The sequence below is a fragment of the Oncorhynchus gorbuscha genome, linkage group LG18 (genome assembly GCF_021184085.1).
Source record: "Oncorhynchus gorbuscha isolate QuinsamMale2020 ecotype Even-year linkage group LG18, OgorEven_v1.0, whole genome shotgun sequence".
NCBI classification, from domain to species: Eukaryota; Metazoa; Chordata; class Actinopteri; order Salmoniformes; family Salmonidae; genus Oncorhynchus; species Oncorhynchus gorbuscha.
Genome location: NC_060190.1, coordinates 33,266,401 through 33,282,376, shown reverse-complemented (window position 1 = coordinate 33,282,376; position 15,976 = coordinate 33,266,401). Strand labels below are relative to the sequence as shown.

General features: G+C 42.1%; 1 protein-coding gene across 1 annotated transcript in view; it reads right to left on the bottom strand.

Annotated features, from left to right (window-relative positions):
- The window catches only part of LOC124003601 (matrilin-4-like), a 58,588-nt gene that overhangs the window by 40,205 nt on the left and 2,407 nt on the right, over positions 1-15,976 (bottom strand). The window contains exons 2-6 of the mRNA XM_046311993.1: positions 6,837-6,967; positions 6,417-6,592; positions 5,781-6,171; positions 4,044-4,166; positions 2,198-2,206 (exon numbers count right to left, since the gene is read on the bottom strand). Coding sequence (XP_046167949.1) covers positions 2,198-2,206; positions 4,044-4,166; positions 5,781-6,171; positions 6,417-6,592; positions 6,837-6,909 — 772 coding nt within the window. The 5' untranslated portion in view covers positions 6,910-6,967. The remainder of the gene's footprint in view (positions 1-2,197; positions 2,207-4,043; positions 4,167-5,780; positions 6,172-6,416; positions 6,593-6,836; positions 6,968-15,976) is intronic.

Below are 15,976 nucleotides of genomic sequence, written 5' to 3'. Positions count from 1 at the left end.
CAGCTCTGATTAATTATAAACCTAGATTTACAAAACCTAGATTAACTCTAATCGATGTTGGTGCAACCCATTCTTAATTACATTTAACTGGTTTAAGGTACTTGCTGAGACCTGCAGATAGACAACATCACCATAATCCACCACTGATGTAAAAGTGCTTTGAATAAGATCCTTTCTGACTGACATTGAAAAACAAGATTTGTTCCTAAAATAAAAAACACATTTCAATTTCAGTTTCTTCAGCATATCAATGTGCTGTTTAACATTCAGCTTTCATCTAACCAAATCCCAAGAAATTTATAGGAGGTGACCATATTAATTTGGTGGCCTTTTAGAGTTAAACTCTTCAAGTGATTCCTATCTACTTTCAGAGAAGAGAAAATCATTATATTTAGTTTGCGTTAAGCACCAGTTTCAATTCGGGAAAGTTGCTTTTGAACAGCATCAAAAGCCAACTATCCTGAAAAGCCTTCTCAATATTACATGTGCTAGAATAAATAGTGTCATAAGCATACAGATGGAGATTTGCTAAGTCAACAGTCTTCCATATATAAGTTATATACAGTGTAAAAAGGATCAGACTTAAAATTGAGCCCTGGGGAACTCCTTTCATAAGCCTTCGAAACGGCGATTTCATTCCCTGCTGTGCACTGTTCTGCCACAAAAGTAGTGTTAGAACCAATCCAATTCTTCAACACTTAAACCAAAATGTTTTTGTCTACACAACAGCAGGGCAAGGTCAACAGTGTTGATAATTAAATAAAAAGTGAAACAGTGATGTTTCTTGTCTGGAGCATCTTGAATATCACCTATAACTTTAGTTACCGCAGAAATGGTACTATGCTTGGCTCTAAAACCGACTGGAATTGAGAACTTATAAAGAAAGTCTTTCAACTGTCAGTTCACCAGGTTGTCCAAAACCTATTCCAGTGCAGACAGTTTTGATATGGGACGATAGTTATCCAACTGGGACAGATCTCCAACCTTATGTAAAAGTGCGTTCCAGACTTTTGGAATCGTATTATTCATCAATGAAAGATGTTAATATATGAGTGAGAGGGGCATCAAATATATTTTTTTAAATAAGGGTTAAATTCCAGCTACTTAATATCAATAGATTTGAGTGCCTTTACAACTTCTGAAAACTCAATATCGGTATAATGAAATGGATGAACCGTAGGCCGGCAGGCGGCAGTTTCATTCACAGCCTCATTCGAGATGTTAGGATGGAGTTAATTATCAAATAAATGCCCAGCCTAAGCAAAATTCTCATAAAAAATATCAAGCGGTTGATTCTTGTCTGTCACTTAATGGTTTTCCATAATTTTGTCGGGTTATTGAGGTTTGCCTTGGTAGATTCGTAATAGAAGTTAGATTTCCATTTCCGTATTAACAAGGTGTACTTGTTTCTCAGTACCCTGAATAACTGCCATTCAGCCTGGGAGTTACCCTTTTTGGCTTTAGCCCATTTGTGTATTTTGTTTTTGGATCAAATCAGATAATTCCTCTGTAAACAAGGGATTGTCTCTACCTCTTACCCAGTACTTTTTGAGAGGGGCATGTTTATCACAGATACTAGAAAAGATGGAATGAAAATAGGAGAATGCCTCCTCTGTCTGGCAAAAACAGCAATCCTATCCCAGTTGCATGCGTAAAGTTCATGCAGGAAGGCCTGCTTACAGAACTGCTTAAAATGTTGTTTGACCATGTACCGAGGGAGCAGTTTAGGGATTTTAGGGTCTCTAATGCAAGCAACTGCACAATAATCTCTTAAATCATTAGGGAAAATACCAACGGCCAAGTACTTATGTGGATTGTTATTTATAATAACATCAATAAGTGTTGACTTGGAGATGTATTTTGGATTGGGTCTTGTGACTGCATTTATCAATGAAGTAAAATGCAATGTTTTGCACAGTCCTCTTGTGGCCTCGGAGTTTGGAGAGAACCAGTCCCAGTTTAAAATTGCCCATGAGAACCATTTCACTCAGTTATAAACACATAAATTGCATCCTAGTACCTAGTGAAAGCTGATGGTGAAGGTGAAGGTTCCAGGGGAGGGGATACAGATCTGCTCACAGTCATGCTTCCCCCCAGCACACGGGTCTATGGCTGTATCATACAAAGAGACAAAAATCACAGTTGCTGTTATGTCAGTAACTGCTGAAACTTAACTTGACCTATCCTACATGCTCACAATTTCTGACTCATTTCCCATTGATATATACAAGAACCAGACCCAGTTACAGCTTACCCAGTTACATGCACTTCAATTCCAAAACTACTACCTTATAGACACAAGTGTAAGGGGATAAAGAATATGTACATAAAGATATATGAATGAGTGATGGTACAGAGCGGCATAGGCAAGATACAGTAGATGGTATTGAGTGCAGTATATACATATGAGATGAGTATGTAAACAAAGTGGCATAGTTAAAGTGGCTAGTGATACATGTATTACATAAGGATGCAGTAGATGATATAGAATACAGTATATACGAATACATATGAGATGAATAATGTAGGGAACATTATATTAGGTAGCATTGTTTAAAGTGGCTAGTGATATATTTTACATCATTTCCCATCAATTCCCATTATTAAAAGTGGCTGGAGTTGAGTCAGTGTGTTGGCAGCAGCCACTCAATGTTAGTGGTGGCTGTTTAACAGTCTGATAGCCTTGAGATAGAAGCTGTTTTTCAGTCTCTCGGTCCCAGCTTTGATGCACCTGTACTGACCTCACCTTCTGGATGATAGCGGGGTGAACAGGCAGTGGCTCGGGTGGTTGCTGTCCTTGATGATCTTTATGGCCTTCCTGTGACATCGGGTGGTGTAGGTGTCCTGGAGGGCAGGTAGTTTGCCCCCGGTGATGCGTTGTGCAGACCTCACTACCCTCTGGAGAGCCTTACGGTTGTGGGCGGAGCAGTTGCCGTACCAGGCGGTGATACAGCCCGACTGGATGCTCTCGATTGTGCATCTGTAGAAGTTTGTGAGTGCTTTTGGTGATAAGCCGAATTTCTTCAGCCTCCTGAGGTTGAAGAGGTGCTGCTGCGCCTTCTTCACGATGCTGTCTGTGTGGGTGGACCAATTCAGTTTGTCTGTGATGTGTACGCCGAGGAACTTAAAACTTACTACCCTCTCCACTACAGTTCCATCGATGTGGATAGGGGGGTGTTCCCTCTGCTGTTTCCTGAAGTCCACAATCATCTCCTTAGTTTTGTTGACGTTGAGTGTGAGGTTATTGTCCTGACACCACACTCCGAGGGCCCTCACCTCCTTCCTGTTGGCCGTCTCATCGTTGTTGGTAATTTGGAATTGTTAGCTAGATTACTTGTTGGTTATTACTGCATTGTCGGAACTAGAAGCACAAGCATTTCACTACACTCGCACTAACATCTGCTAACCATGTGTATGTGACAAATCAAATTTGATTTGATTTGATGCACTTGACTGACATATACTGAGTATACAAAATATTAAGAACACTGGCTCTTTCCATGACATAGCTTTCACCTGGTCAGTCTATTATACCTTATTGATGTCACTTGTTAAATCCACTTCAAACATTGAAGCTGAAGGGGGGGAGACAGGTTAAAGAAGGATTTTTAAGTCTTGAGACAATTGAGACATGGATTGAGTATGTGTGCCATTCAAAGGGTGAATGGGCAAGACAACATATTTAAGTGCCATTGAACAGGGTATGGTAGGTGCCAGGCGCACTGGTTTGTGTCAAGAACTGCAATACTGCTGGGATGCTCAACAGTTTCCCGTGTGTATGAAGAATGGTCCACCACCCAAAGGACATCCAGCCAACTTGACTCAACTGTGAGAAGCATTGGAGTCAACATGTTCCACAGGGATTCTGGCCTACTTTTAACACCTTGTAGAGTCTATGCCCCCAAAAATGTAGGCTGTTCTGAGGGCAAAAGTGTGTGTGGGAGGAGTGCAACTCAATATAAGGTATATTCAGTGTATAGTTCATTAATAATAATACAAAATGATTAAGTTGGCTCATTTCTAGCCCCATTGACAGCCTATACCTTTACAGGTCTTGCCATCCTCGTTGAGAGTGTACCCTGGCAGACACAGGCAGTGGAAAGAACGAGGGGAGCTCTCACAGAGGTGCTCACAGCCATGGTCAGACTCCAGGCACAGATCCATCCCTGGAACCCCAGCAGACAAGCAACAATACAACTCTCATCATATTGGGATTAGGAAATATAAGGAAAGTTCCCAAAAGCTAGTGATGCTCTTGTGAGAATTAGATGCTTGATATTGTGCTAATAAGCTTTGAAAGTCTCAAGTACGAATACAAACCTTTGTGGACACTGGCGATCTTGACACACTTCAGCAACAGTAAAGTGGGATTTGTAAATTGGGATACTACGGTTGGAACAATAACTTTGATTTATCATGGAAACTGAGTAATGTTGATAATTGCTTATATTGTGCATATCGCTGAACATACACAGTACCAGTCAAACGTTTGGTCACACCTACTCATTCAAGGTTTATTGAATTTTTTACTATTTTCTACATTATAGAATAATAGTGAAGACATCAAAACAACACATGGAATCATGCAGTAATATATATTTTTTTTAACAAAATAGATTTTATATTTCAGATTCTTCAAAGTAGCCAAACTTTGCGACAGCATTGCACACTCTTGGCATTTTCTCAACCAGCTTCAGGAGGTAGTCACCTGGAATGCATTTAAATTAACAGGTGTGCCTTGTGGAATTTCTTTCCATCTTAATGCTTTTGAGCCAATCAGATGTGTTGTGACAAGGTAGGGGTGGTATACAGTCTTTTACCAAATAGGGCTACGTCTATATTATTGCAAGAACAGCTCACCTCATATTGCAGCCCAAATGAGTTCTTCAGAGTTCAAGTAACAGACACATCTCAACATCAACTGTTCAGAGGAGACAGCGTGAATCAGGCCTTCCTGGTCGAATTGTTGCAATAAAACCACTACTAAAGGACACCAAGAAGAAGAAGAGACTTGTTTGGGCCAAGAAACACGAGCAATGGAAAATTTGTCCTTTGATCTGATGAGTCCAAATTTGAGATTTTTGGTTCCAACCACCGTGTCTTCGTGAGATGCAGAGTAGGTGAACGGATGATCTCCGCATATGTGGTTCCCACCGTGAAGCATGGAGGAGAAGGTGTGATGGTGTGGGGGTGCTTTGCTGGTGACACTGTCAGTGAAATATTTAGAATTCAATGCACACTTAACCAGCATGGCTACCACAGCATTCTGCAGCGATAAGCCATTCCATCTGGTTTGGACTTAGTCCCACTATCATTTGTTTTTCAACAGGACAATGATCCAACACCCCTCCAGGCTGTGTAAGGGCTATTTGACCAAGACGGAGAGTGATGGAGTGCTGCATCAGATGACCTGGCCTCCACAATCACCTGAGCTCAACCCAATTTAGATGTTTTGGGATGAGTTTGACTGTTGAGTGAAGGAAAAGCAGCCAACAAATGCCCAGCATGTGGGAGAGCCTTCAAGACTGTTGGAAAAGCATTCCTCATGAAGCTGGTTGAGAGAATGCAAAGAGTGTGCAAAGCTGTCATCAAGGTAAAGGGTGGCTGCTTTGAAGAATCTAAAATCTAAAATATATTTTGATTTATTTCACAGTTTTGATTTTTTCACAATTTTTCTACAATGTAGAAAATAGTAAAAAATAAAGAAATACCCTTGAATGAGTAGGTGTGTCCAAACTTTTGACAATAATTCGATAATATCGCTTATCGACCCAACCCACCGCAGAGCTTGTCCTGGAACTGCAGGCCAAACTGGTAGATCAGGTCAAAAGACTCCACCAGGAAGACATGGTCCTCGATGGGCGGCGACGCCATAGCACGCAGCGAGGTCATATCCGCCCGAGCAACGCCCACCGCATAGATCTCGATTCCCTTGTCTCGAGCCTCGGCTGCTACCTCCGCCACCCGGTCCTGCGGCCGCCCGTCCGTTATGATGACGGCCACATTGGGCACCTTGGGTCGGTCGCCCTCGGCTGCCGTGAAGGCATGGTTCATGACGTACTTGATGGCCAGGCCCGTCATGGTGCCCTGCGCCAGGGGGACGATCTCATTGATGCCTTTCACCATGCCCTGCAGCTTGCCATGGGTCTTGAGAGAGAATTCGTTCTGGACCTAGAGTAATAGAAATATGCAAAGCATCAGTCACCTCTTCATATGCAGGGTTTGCATGTCTAGCTATCTCTATTTAGGTACAACTGAGTCTTCACCAGTGGCATTTAGCCTTTACAAGAACTACAACTGGAAAGGGAAGCCAAGCTAAGAATTCATCAAGAATGATCTTCCCTTTCCAAGCGTAGTTCTTCACTAATGTGTATAAACAAAAGGATAAATTGTGAAGTTGATAAGAGGTTGTGGACCTGGCTGGAGTACTGCACTACGCCCACTCGGGTGGCATTCGCCTCCATGTCCAGCGTGTGGATGATGTCGATCATGAACTTGCGCATGGTCTCAAACTCGTGGGGCCGCACACTTCGAGAGCTGTCAATAATGAACATGAGGTCCACTGGGCCAGACTTGCACTTCTGCTCCAGTCCTGGTTTAAGCGAAGTGAGAATGTGTGAAGCCAGAGTGGGAAATCATGAATATCACATTAGCTACGGCATAAGCAGACAATTAAACAGTAGTTTTGTATTAATTTCATTAACTTCCTTTCAACGCCAGTTCTCATTTTGATGTATTCTTGGAATAAAATATAAAATGCAAGAAGCAATTGAATGTGGGCTAAACTACAATCCATTCATGGTCTTTTTATTACTTCACAGTTGGACTCGGCTAACCTTCTTTAGGCCTAGCCACAGCCATGGTGGCCAAGGCTAGCAGGACAGACACACAGATACACAGCTGTCTCATGTTCAGGGTGCTGGGCTGGGAGCCGGACCTCTCGGGCTGAGTTTAGGCAGGCTTCACACTGCACCGCAACGAGAGAACACAGAACAAAACAGGTCATCGAGAATACTTTATCACCAGCACATTCCTGTGATAAAAACCTTGACACCAATCAGATGGCGGAGGTACAGAGGATTATAAATTAAACTTCTCTTCTTCAGTCCTGAGAGAGGTGTCCAGGTGAAATGTATCGTTATCGCTCAGATTATTGTACCTTGAATAGTAGTCATTCATTGGCCCCATTTTGGTCAATTTGTGAATGCCTAATGGGAACAACTTCCTCAGAGAGCGTAGACAGACATCACATCAAAGACAACTGTGCCATGTGCTTTTCCTACTTGGCAGTGAAGTTTGAGTGAAGGAAACATTAAACCAATGCCAATTGACATGAGCTGGCAAGCTCTCTGTTATGAAAATGGATGTCAAAGCCAACAGACTAAGTTCATAGATAGCAAGAGAGCGATATAATGAAAAGAGGGATACAGCAAAATAAAGTGGGATGGAAAGTCAACAGGTTTCCATCCTACTCTAATTGTTTCAAATGTCAACAAAACAAAAAGACGCTAGACAAGGTGGGATCTTTTTGTGTCGGTAAAATTAATAGGCTTTGTCGTACTCTGGTCCTCTTCCCGACGGTCTAGCAGTCAGGATGCTCTCGATGGTGGTGGAAACGCTTTCATGCACAAATATTGATTTAACCATCATATCGAGTAAACTTGATGATATGTTGTATGGTCCTCCCACTACGACTTGTTGAGAAAGCATGCAGTTTATTTGGCTACAGATGAGGTGCTGAATATTTGCACGAAATGTAGAATGTTTACACGAAAATCTGTCACCAATTGACAGTCGTGAAGAGGACCCAACAGAGTACGATAAAGTCTATTCCCCCACAGGAGACTGAAAAGATTTGTCATGGGTCCTCAGATCCTCAAAAAGTTCTACAGCTGCACCATCGAGAGCATCCTGACTGCTAGACCGTCGGGAAGAGGACCCGACAGAGTACGACAAAGCCTATTCCCCCTCAGGAGACTGAAAAGATTTGTCATGAGTTCTCAGATCCTCAAAAAGTTCTACAGCTGCACCATCGAGAGCATGGTTGCATCACTGCCTGGTATGGCAACTGCTCGGCCTCCGACCACAAGGCTCTACAGAGGGTAGTCCACAGACCCACTCCAAAAGGCTTTCGGAGCCATCATCGACTCAGTGGGTTTTGTCCAACATGTCTCTGGACCTATTCACTGTCACAGTCATACACTGGACCTAGTTTTGTCCCATGAAATAAATGTTGTGGATCTGAATGTTTTTCCTCATAATCTCTGGACTATCGGACCACCATTTTATTACGTTTGCAATTGCAACAAATAATCTGCTCAGACCCCAACCAAGGAACATCAAAAGTCGTGCTATAAAATCACAGACAACACAAAGATTCCTTGATGTCCTTCCAGACTCCCTCTGTCTACCCAAGGACGCCAGAGGACAAAAATCAGTTAACCACCTAACTGAGGAACTCCATTTAACCTTGCACAATACCCTAGATGCAGTTGCACCCCTAAAAACTAAAAACATTTCTCATAAGAAACTAGCTCTCTGTTATACAGAAAAACCCGAGATCTGAAACAAGCATCCAGAAAATTGGAACGGAAATGGCGCCACACCAAACTGGAAGTCTTCCGACTTGCTTGGAAAGACAGTACCGTGCAGTATCGAAGAGCCCTTACTGCTGCTCGATCATCCTATTTTTCCAAATTAATTGAGGAAAATAAGAACAATCGGAAATTCCCTTTTGATACTGTCGCAAAGCTAACTAAAAAGCAACATTCCCCAAGAGAGGATGGCTTTCACTTCTGCAGTAATTAATGAAATTATTTTGAGGAAAATATCATGATTATTAGAAAGCAAATTAGGGACTCCTCTTTAAATTTGCGTATTCCTTCAAAGCTCAGTTGTCCTGAGTCTGCACAACTCTGCCAGGACCTAGGATCGAGAGAGACACTCAAGTGTTTTAGTACTATATATCTTGACACAATGATGAAAATAATCATGACCTCCAAAACTTCAAGCTGCATACTGGACCCTATGCCAACTAAACTACTGAAAGAGCTGCTTCCTGTGCTTGGCCCTCTTATGTTGAACATAATAAACGGCTCTCTATCTACCGGATGTGTACCAAACTCACTAAAAGTGGCAGTAATAAAGCCTCTCTTGAAAAAGCCAAACCTTGACCTAGAATCGGCCTATTTCGAATCTTCCATTCCTCTCAAAAAATGTTTTAAAGGCTGTTGCGCAGCAACTCACTGCCTTCCTAAAGACAAACAATTTATACGAAATGCTTCAGTCTGGTTTTAGATCCCATCATAGCACTGAGACTGCACTTGTGAAGGTGGTAAATGACCTTTTAATCACATCAGACCGAGGCTCTGCATCTGTCCTCGTGCTCCTAGACCTTAGTGCTGCTTTTGATCACCACATTCTTTTGGAGAGATTGGAAACCCAAATTGGTCTACACGGTCAAGTTCTGGTCTTGTTCTGTCAGAAAGATATCAGTTTGTCTCTGTGAATGGTTTGTCCTCTGACAAATCAAATATAAATTTCGGTGTTCCTCAAGGTTCAGTTTTAGGACCACTATTGTTTTCACTATATATTTTATCTCTTGGTGATGTCATTCGGAAACATAATGTTAACTTTCACTGCTATGCGGATGACACACAGCTGTATATTTCAATGAAACATGGTGAAGCCCCAAAATTGCCCTTGCTAGAGGCATGTGTTTCAGACATAAGGAAGTGGATGGCTGCAAACTTTCTACTTTTAAACTCAGACAAAACAGAGATGCTTGTTCTAGGTCCCAAGAAACAAAGAGATCTTCTGTTGAATCTGACAATCAATCTTAATGGTTGTACAGTCGTCTCAAATAAAACTGTGAAGGACCTCGGCGTTACTCTGGACCCCGATCTCTCTTTTGAAGAACATATCAAGACTGTTTCAAGGACAGCTTTTTTCCATCTATGTAACATTGCAAATATCAGAAACTTTCTGTCCAAAAATGATGCAGAAAAATTAATCCATGCTTTTGTAATTTCTAGGTTAGACAACTGCAATGCTCTACTTTCCAGCCACCCGAATAAAACACTAAATAAACTTCAGTTAGTGCTAAATACGGCTGCTAGAATCCTGACTAGAATCAAAAAATGTGATCATATTACTCCAGTGCTAGCCTCCCTACACTGGCTTCTTGTCAAGACAAGGGCTGATTTCAAGGTTTTATTGCTAACCTACAAAGCATTACATGGGCTAACTATCTCTCTGATTTGGTCCTGCCGTACATACCTACATGTACGCTACGGTCACAAGACGCAGGCCTCCTAATTGTATCTAGAATTTCTAAGCAAACAGCTGGAGGCAGGGCTTTCTCCTATAGAGCTCCATTTTTATGGAATGTTCTGCCTACCCATGTGAGAGACGCAAACTCGGTCTCAAACTTTAAGTCTTTATTGAAGACTCATCTCTTCAGTGGGTCATATGATTGAGTGTAGTCTGGCCCAGGAGTGTGAAGGTGAACGGAAAGGCTCTGGAGCAACGAACCGCCCTTGCTGTCTCTGCCTGGCCGGTTCCCCTCTTTCCACGGGGATTCTCTGCCTCTAACCCTATTACAGGGGCTGAGTCACTGGCTTACTAGGGCTCTTTTATACCGTCCCTAGGAGGGGTGCGTCACTTGAGTGGGTTGAGTCACTGATGTGATCTTCCTGTCTGGGTTTAGCGCCCCCCCCTTGTGTTGTGCCGTGGCGGAGATCTTTGTGGGCTATACTCAGCCTTGTCTCAGGATGGTAAGTTGGTGGTTTAAGATATCCCTCTAGTGGTGTGGGGGCTGTGCTTTGGCAAAGTGGGTGGGGTTATATCCTTCCTGTTTGGCCCTGTGCAGGGGTGTCATCGGATGGGGCCACAAGTGTCTCCTGACCCCTCCTGTCTCAGCCTCCAGTATTTATGCTGCAGTAGTTTATGTGTCGGGGTGCTAGGGTCAGTTTGTTATATCTGGAGTACTTCTCCCGTCCTATCCGGTGTCCTTTGTAAATCTAAGTATGCTCTCTCTAATTCTCTCTTTCTTTCTCTCTCTCAGAGGACCTGAGCCCTAGGACCATGCCTCAGGACTACCTGACATGATGACTCCTTGCTATCCCCAGTCCACCTGGCCGTGCTGCTGCTCCAGTTTAAACTGTTCTGCCTGTGATTATTGGACCATGCTGGTCATTTATGAACATTTGAACATCTTGGCCATGTTCTGTTATAATCTCCACCCGGCCCAGCCAGAAGAGGACTGGCCACCCCACATAGCCTGGTTCCTCTCTATGTTTCAAACTTTTTTAACAAAAGATCTCTGAATGATCCAATGTTGACCTAAATGACTAATGATGATAAATACAATCCACCTGTGTGTAATCAAGTCTCCGTATAAATGCACCTGCACTATGATAGTCTCAGAGGTCCGTTAAAAGCGCAGAGAGCATCATGAAGAAAAAGGAACACCAGGCAGGTCCGAGATACTGTTGTGAAGAAGTTTAAAGCTGGATTTGGATACAAAAAGATTTCCCAAGCTTTAAACATCCCAAGGAGCACTATGCAAGCGAAAATATTGAAATGGAAGGAGTATCAGACCACTGCAAATCTACCAAGACCTGGCCGTCCCTCTAAACTTTCAGCTCATACAAGGAGATGACTGATCAGAGATGCAGCCAAGAGGCCCATGATCACTCTGGATGAACTGCAGAGATCTACAGCTGAGGTGGGAGACTCTGTCCATAGGACAACAATCAGTCGTATATTGCACAAATCTGGCCTTTATGGAAGAGTGGCAAGAAGAAAGCCATTTCTTAAAGATATCCATAAAAAGTGTTGTTTAAAGTTTGCCACAAGCCACCTGGGAGACACACCAAACATGTGGAAGAAGGTGCTCTGGTCAGATGAAACCAAAATTTAACTTTTTGGCAACAATGCAAAACGTTATGTTTGGCGTAAAAGCAACACAGCCCATCACCCTGAACACACCATCCCCACTGTCAAACATGGTGGTGGCTGCATCATGGTTTGGGCCTGCTTTTCTTCAGCAGGGACAGGGAAGATGGTTAAAATTGATGGGAAGATGGATGGAGCGAAATACAGGACCATTCTGGAAGAAAACCTGATGGAGTCTGCAAAAGACCTGAGACTGGGACGGAGATTTGTCTTCCAACAAGACAATGATCCAAAACATAAAGCAAAATCTACAATGGAATGGTTCAAAAATAAACATATCCAGGTGTTAGAATGGCAAAGTCAAAGTCCAGACCTGAAGCTAATCTAGAATCTGTGGAGAGAACTGAAAACTGCTGTTCACAAATGCTCTCCATCCAACTTCACTGAGCTCGAGCTGTTTTGCAAGGAGGAATGGGAAAAAAATTCAGTCTCTCGATGTGCAAAGCTGATAGAGACATATCCCAAGCGACTTACAGCTGTAATTGCAGCAAAAGGTGGCGCTACAAAGTATTAACTTAAGGGGGCTGAATAATTTTGCACGCCCAATTTTTCAGTTTTTGATTTGTTAAAAAAGTTTGAAATATCCAATAAATGTCGTTCCACTTCATGATTGTGTCCCACTTGTTGTTGATTCCTCACAAAAAAAAAATACAGTTTTATATATTTATGTTTGAAGCCTGAAATGTGGCAAAAGGTTGCAAAGTTCAAGGGGGCCGAATACTTTCGCAAGGCAATGTAAATAAATGTGATTTAGTGCATACGGCCCAGTACATCAATTGGGCCAAGCATCCTGCCATCCAGGATCTCTATACCAAGCGGTGTCAGAGGAAGGCCCTAAAAATTGTCACTGACTCCAGCCAACCGAGTCATAGACTGTTCTCTCTGCTACCCCACGGCAAGCGGTACCGGAGCGCCAAGTCTAGGTCCAAAAGGCTTCTTAACAGCTTCTACCCCCAAGCCATAAGACTCCTGATCAGCTAATCAAATAAAAAAAAATGTTTTTCTTTCAAAAACAAGGACTAAGTGACCCCAAACTTTTGAACAGTAGTGTACATATTATCTTGATTAACACCCTGTAAATAGCCTGTCTTCTGTTATTTTCTGATGCTCTTTAATTATTTGTTATTTTTCAAATTTTTACTTGACTGCATTGTTGGTTTAGTAAGCATTTCACTGTATGTATGGTCACCTGTATTCGGCGCATGTGACAAATACAATTAGATTTGATTTAGTTCGAGCAAATTAAGGGGTAGACAGACAGAGGTTTATTAAGACAGACAGGAAGATGGAGAGATCAGGACCTCGCTAAGAGCCCACATCCAGCTGAGAGAGACCCTTATGCATTGTGATCTTGATCCAGTGACCCAGTGCAGAACTCTAGAAGTGTGTTTCAGTAGCCTCCTTCTGTAAGTGCATGTGTGCAGGTACAAAGATGCAGAAGTGTGCCCCACTACTACCTAACTAACACAGCAGTGCCCATACTACCAGGCCCCTATTCTCACAGGTCACACCACAACAAATACACTGTAATTATGCATTAAGAAAAACATTCAGTGCACTTTACTATTCCTCTGCACTAAATGGACTGATACAGTGTCTATATGGGTGGTGGAATTCTACATTATATAATGGTATAAGTTATGAATTGCATACAGTATAATATGTAATTGGATGTTAAATACTGGAGCAGTAATCAAGCAATTATAGCACAATTGACAAAAGAAAAAGAAGACCTAGCCTACTATATTGAATGAAAATATGAACGCAACATGCAACAATTTCAAAGATTTTACTGAGTTACAGTTCATATGAAGAAATCAATCAATTGAAATGAATGAATTAGGCCCGGATCTATGGATTTCATATGACTGGGAATACAGATATGCATCTGTTTAAAAAAAATGTACCTCACAATGGGCTTCAGGATTTCATCACGGTATTTTTGTGCGTTCAAATTGCTATCGAAAAAATTTGTGTTTTCTGTACCTTATACCTAATCCGTACCATAACCCCACCACCACCATTGGGCACTCTGGTTCACAACGTTGACATCAGCAAACCACTCGCCGACATGACGCCATGCACATGGTCTGCAGGTGTGAGGCCGGTTGGATGTACTGACAAACTCTCTACAATGACGTTGGAGGCGGTTTATGGCAGAGAAATTAACATTAAATTATATGGCAACAGCTCTGGTGGACATTCCTGCAGTCAGCATGCAAATTGCAAGCTCCCTCAATTTGAGACATCCGTGGCATTGTGTTATGTGACAAAATGGCAGATTTGAGATTGTCCATTTATTGTCCCCAGCACAAGGTGCACATGCATAATGATCATGCTGTTTATTCAGCTTCTTTATATGCCACACCTATCAGGTGGATGGATTATCTTGGAAAAAGAGAAATTCTCACTAACAGGGATGTAAACATATTTGTGCACAACATTTGAGAGAAATAAACTTTTGTGCGTATAGAAAATGTTGTGTTTGTATTTTTGTTCAGTGTCGGTATGAAAATGAACAGATTGAACTTTGCATACGATTCTTCATCACATGGGAGTAGCTAAAGTAGTATGGAAGAAGATATGTACAGTTGAAGTCGGAAGTTTACATACACCTCAGCCAAATACATTTAAACTCAGTTTTTCACAATTCCTCACATTTAATCCTAGTAAAAATTCCCTGTCTTAGGTCAGTTAGAATCACCACTTTATTTTAAGAATGTGAAATGTGAAATTAAACTTGGGTCAAATGTTTCAGGTAGCCTTCCACAAGCTTCACATGGTAAGTTGGGTGAATATTGGCCCATTCCTCCTGACAGAGCTGATGTAACTGAGTCAGGTTTTGTAGGCCTCCTTGCTCGCAGGGGCTTTTTCAGTTCTGCCCACAAATTTTCTACAGGATTTCCTCCTAACATAACGATGGTCATTTTGGCCAAACAGTTCTATTTTTGTTTTATCAGACCAGAGGACAATTCTCCAAAAAGTAGATCTTTGTCCCCATGTGCAGTTGCAAACGGTAGTCTGACTTTATGGCGGTTTTGGAGCAGTGACTTCTTCCTTCCTGAGTGGCTTTACAGGTTATGTCGATATAGGACTCGTTTTACTGTGGATATAGAAACTGTTGTACCTGTTTCCTCGCATTGTCACAAGGTCCTTTGCTGTTGTTCTGGGATTGATTTGCACTTTTCACACCAAAGTACGTTCATCTCTAGGAGACAGAACGCGTCTCCTTCCTGAGCGGTATGACGGCTGAGTGGTCCCATGGTGTTTATACTTGCGAACTATTGTTTGTACAGATGAACGTGGTACCTTCAGGCGTTTGGAAATTGTTTCCAAGGATGAACCAGATTTTTTCTGAGGTCTTGGCTGATTTCTTTTGATTTTTCCATGATGCCAAGCAAAGAAGCACTGAGTTTGAAAGGTAAGCCTTGAAATACATCCACAGGTACACCTCCAATTGACTCAAATTATGTCTATTAACCTATCAGAAGCTTCTAAAGGCCATGACATAATTTTCTGGACTTTTCCAAGCTGTTTAAAGGCACAGTCAACTTAGTGTATGTAAACTTCTGTCTGTAAACAATTGTTGGAAAAATTACTTGTGTCATGCACAAAGTAGATGTCCTAACCGACTTGCCAAAACTACAAGACATTTGTGGAGTGATTGTAAAGCGAGTTTGAATGACTCCAATCTAAGTGTATGTAAACTTCTGACATCAACTGTACATTCTTTCTGCAGCTTTCTACAGCTCTTCTGTGAAACTTTTCAAAAACCATGTGGCATATGTTGCTGACGAGCCCAAAATAACAGGCTTAGATGTCAGTGCTCACCCTTGGGGAGCAATGCCACTAATGCAACTTCCATACTTCCCTTACACCGGCCCCCATATGCCCTGAGTTCACAGTAAACCATCAGTTCTACTGTGTGGGTTGAGGCTCCCTGGAAGTGCACATTACTTTTATTCTGGTTTCCAACTTGATATAAAACACAGGTGTCTAATTCTCTGCCATTTATTTT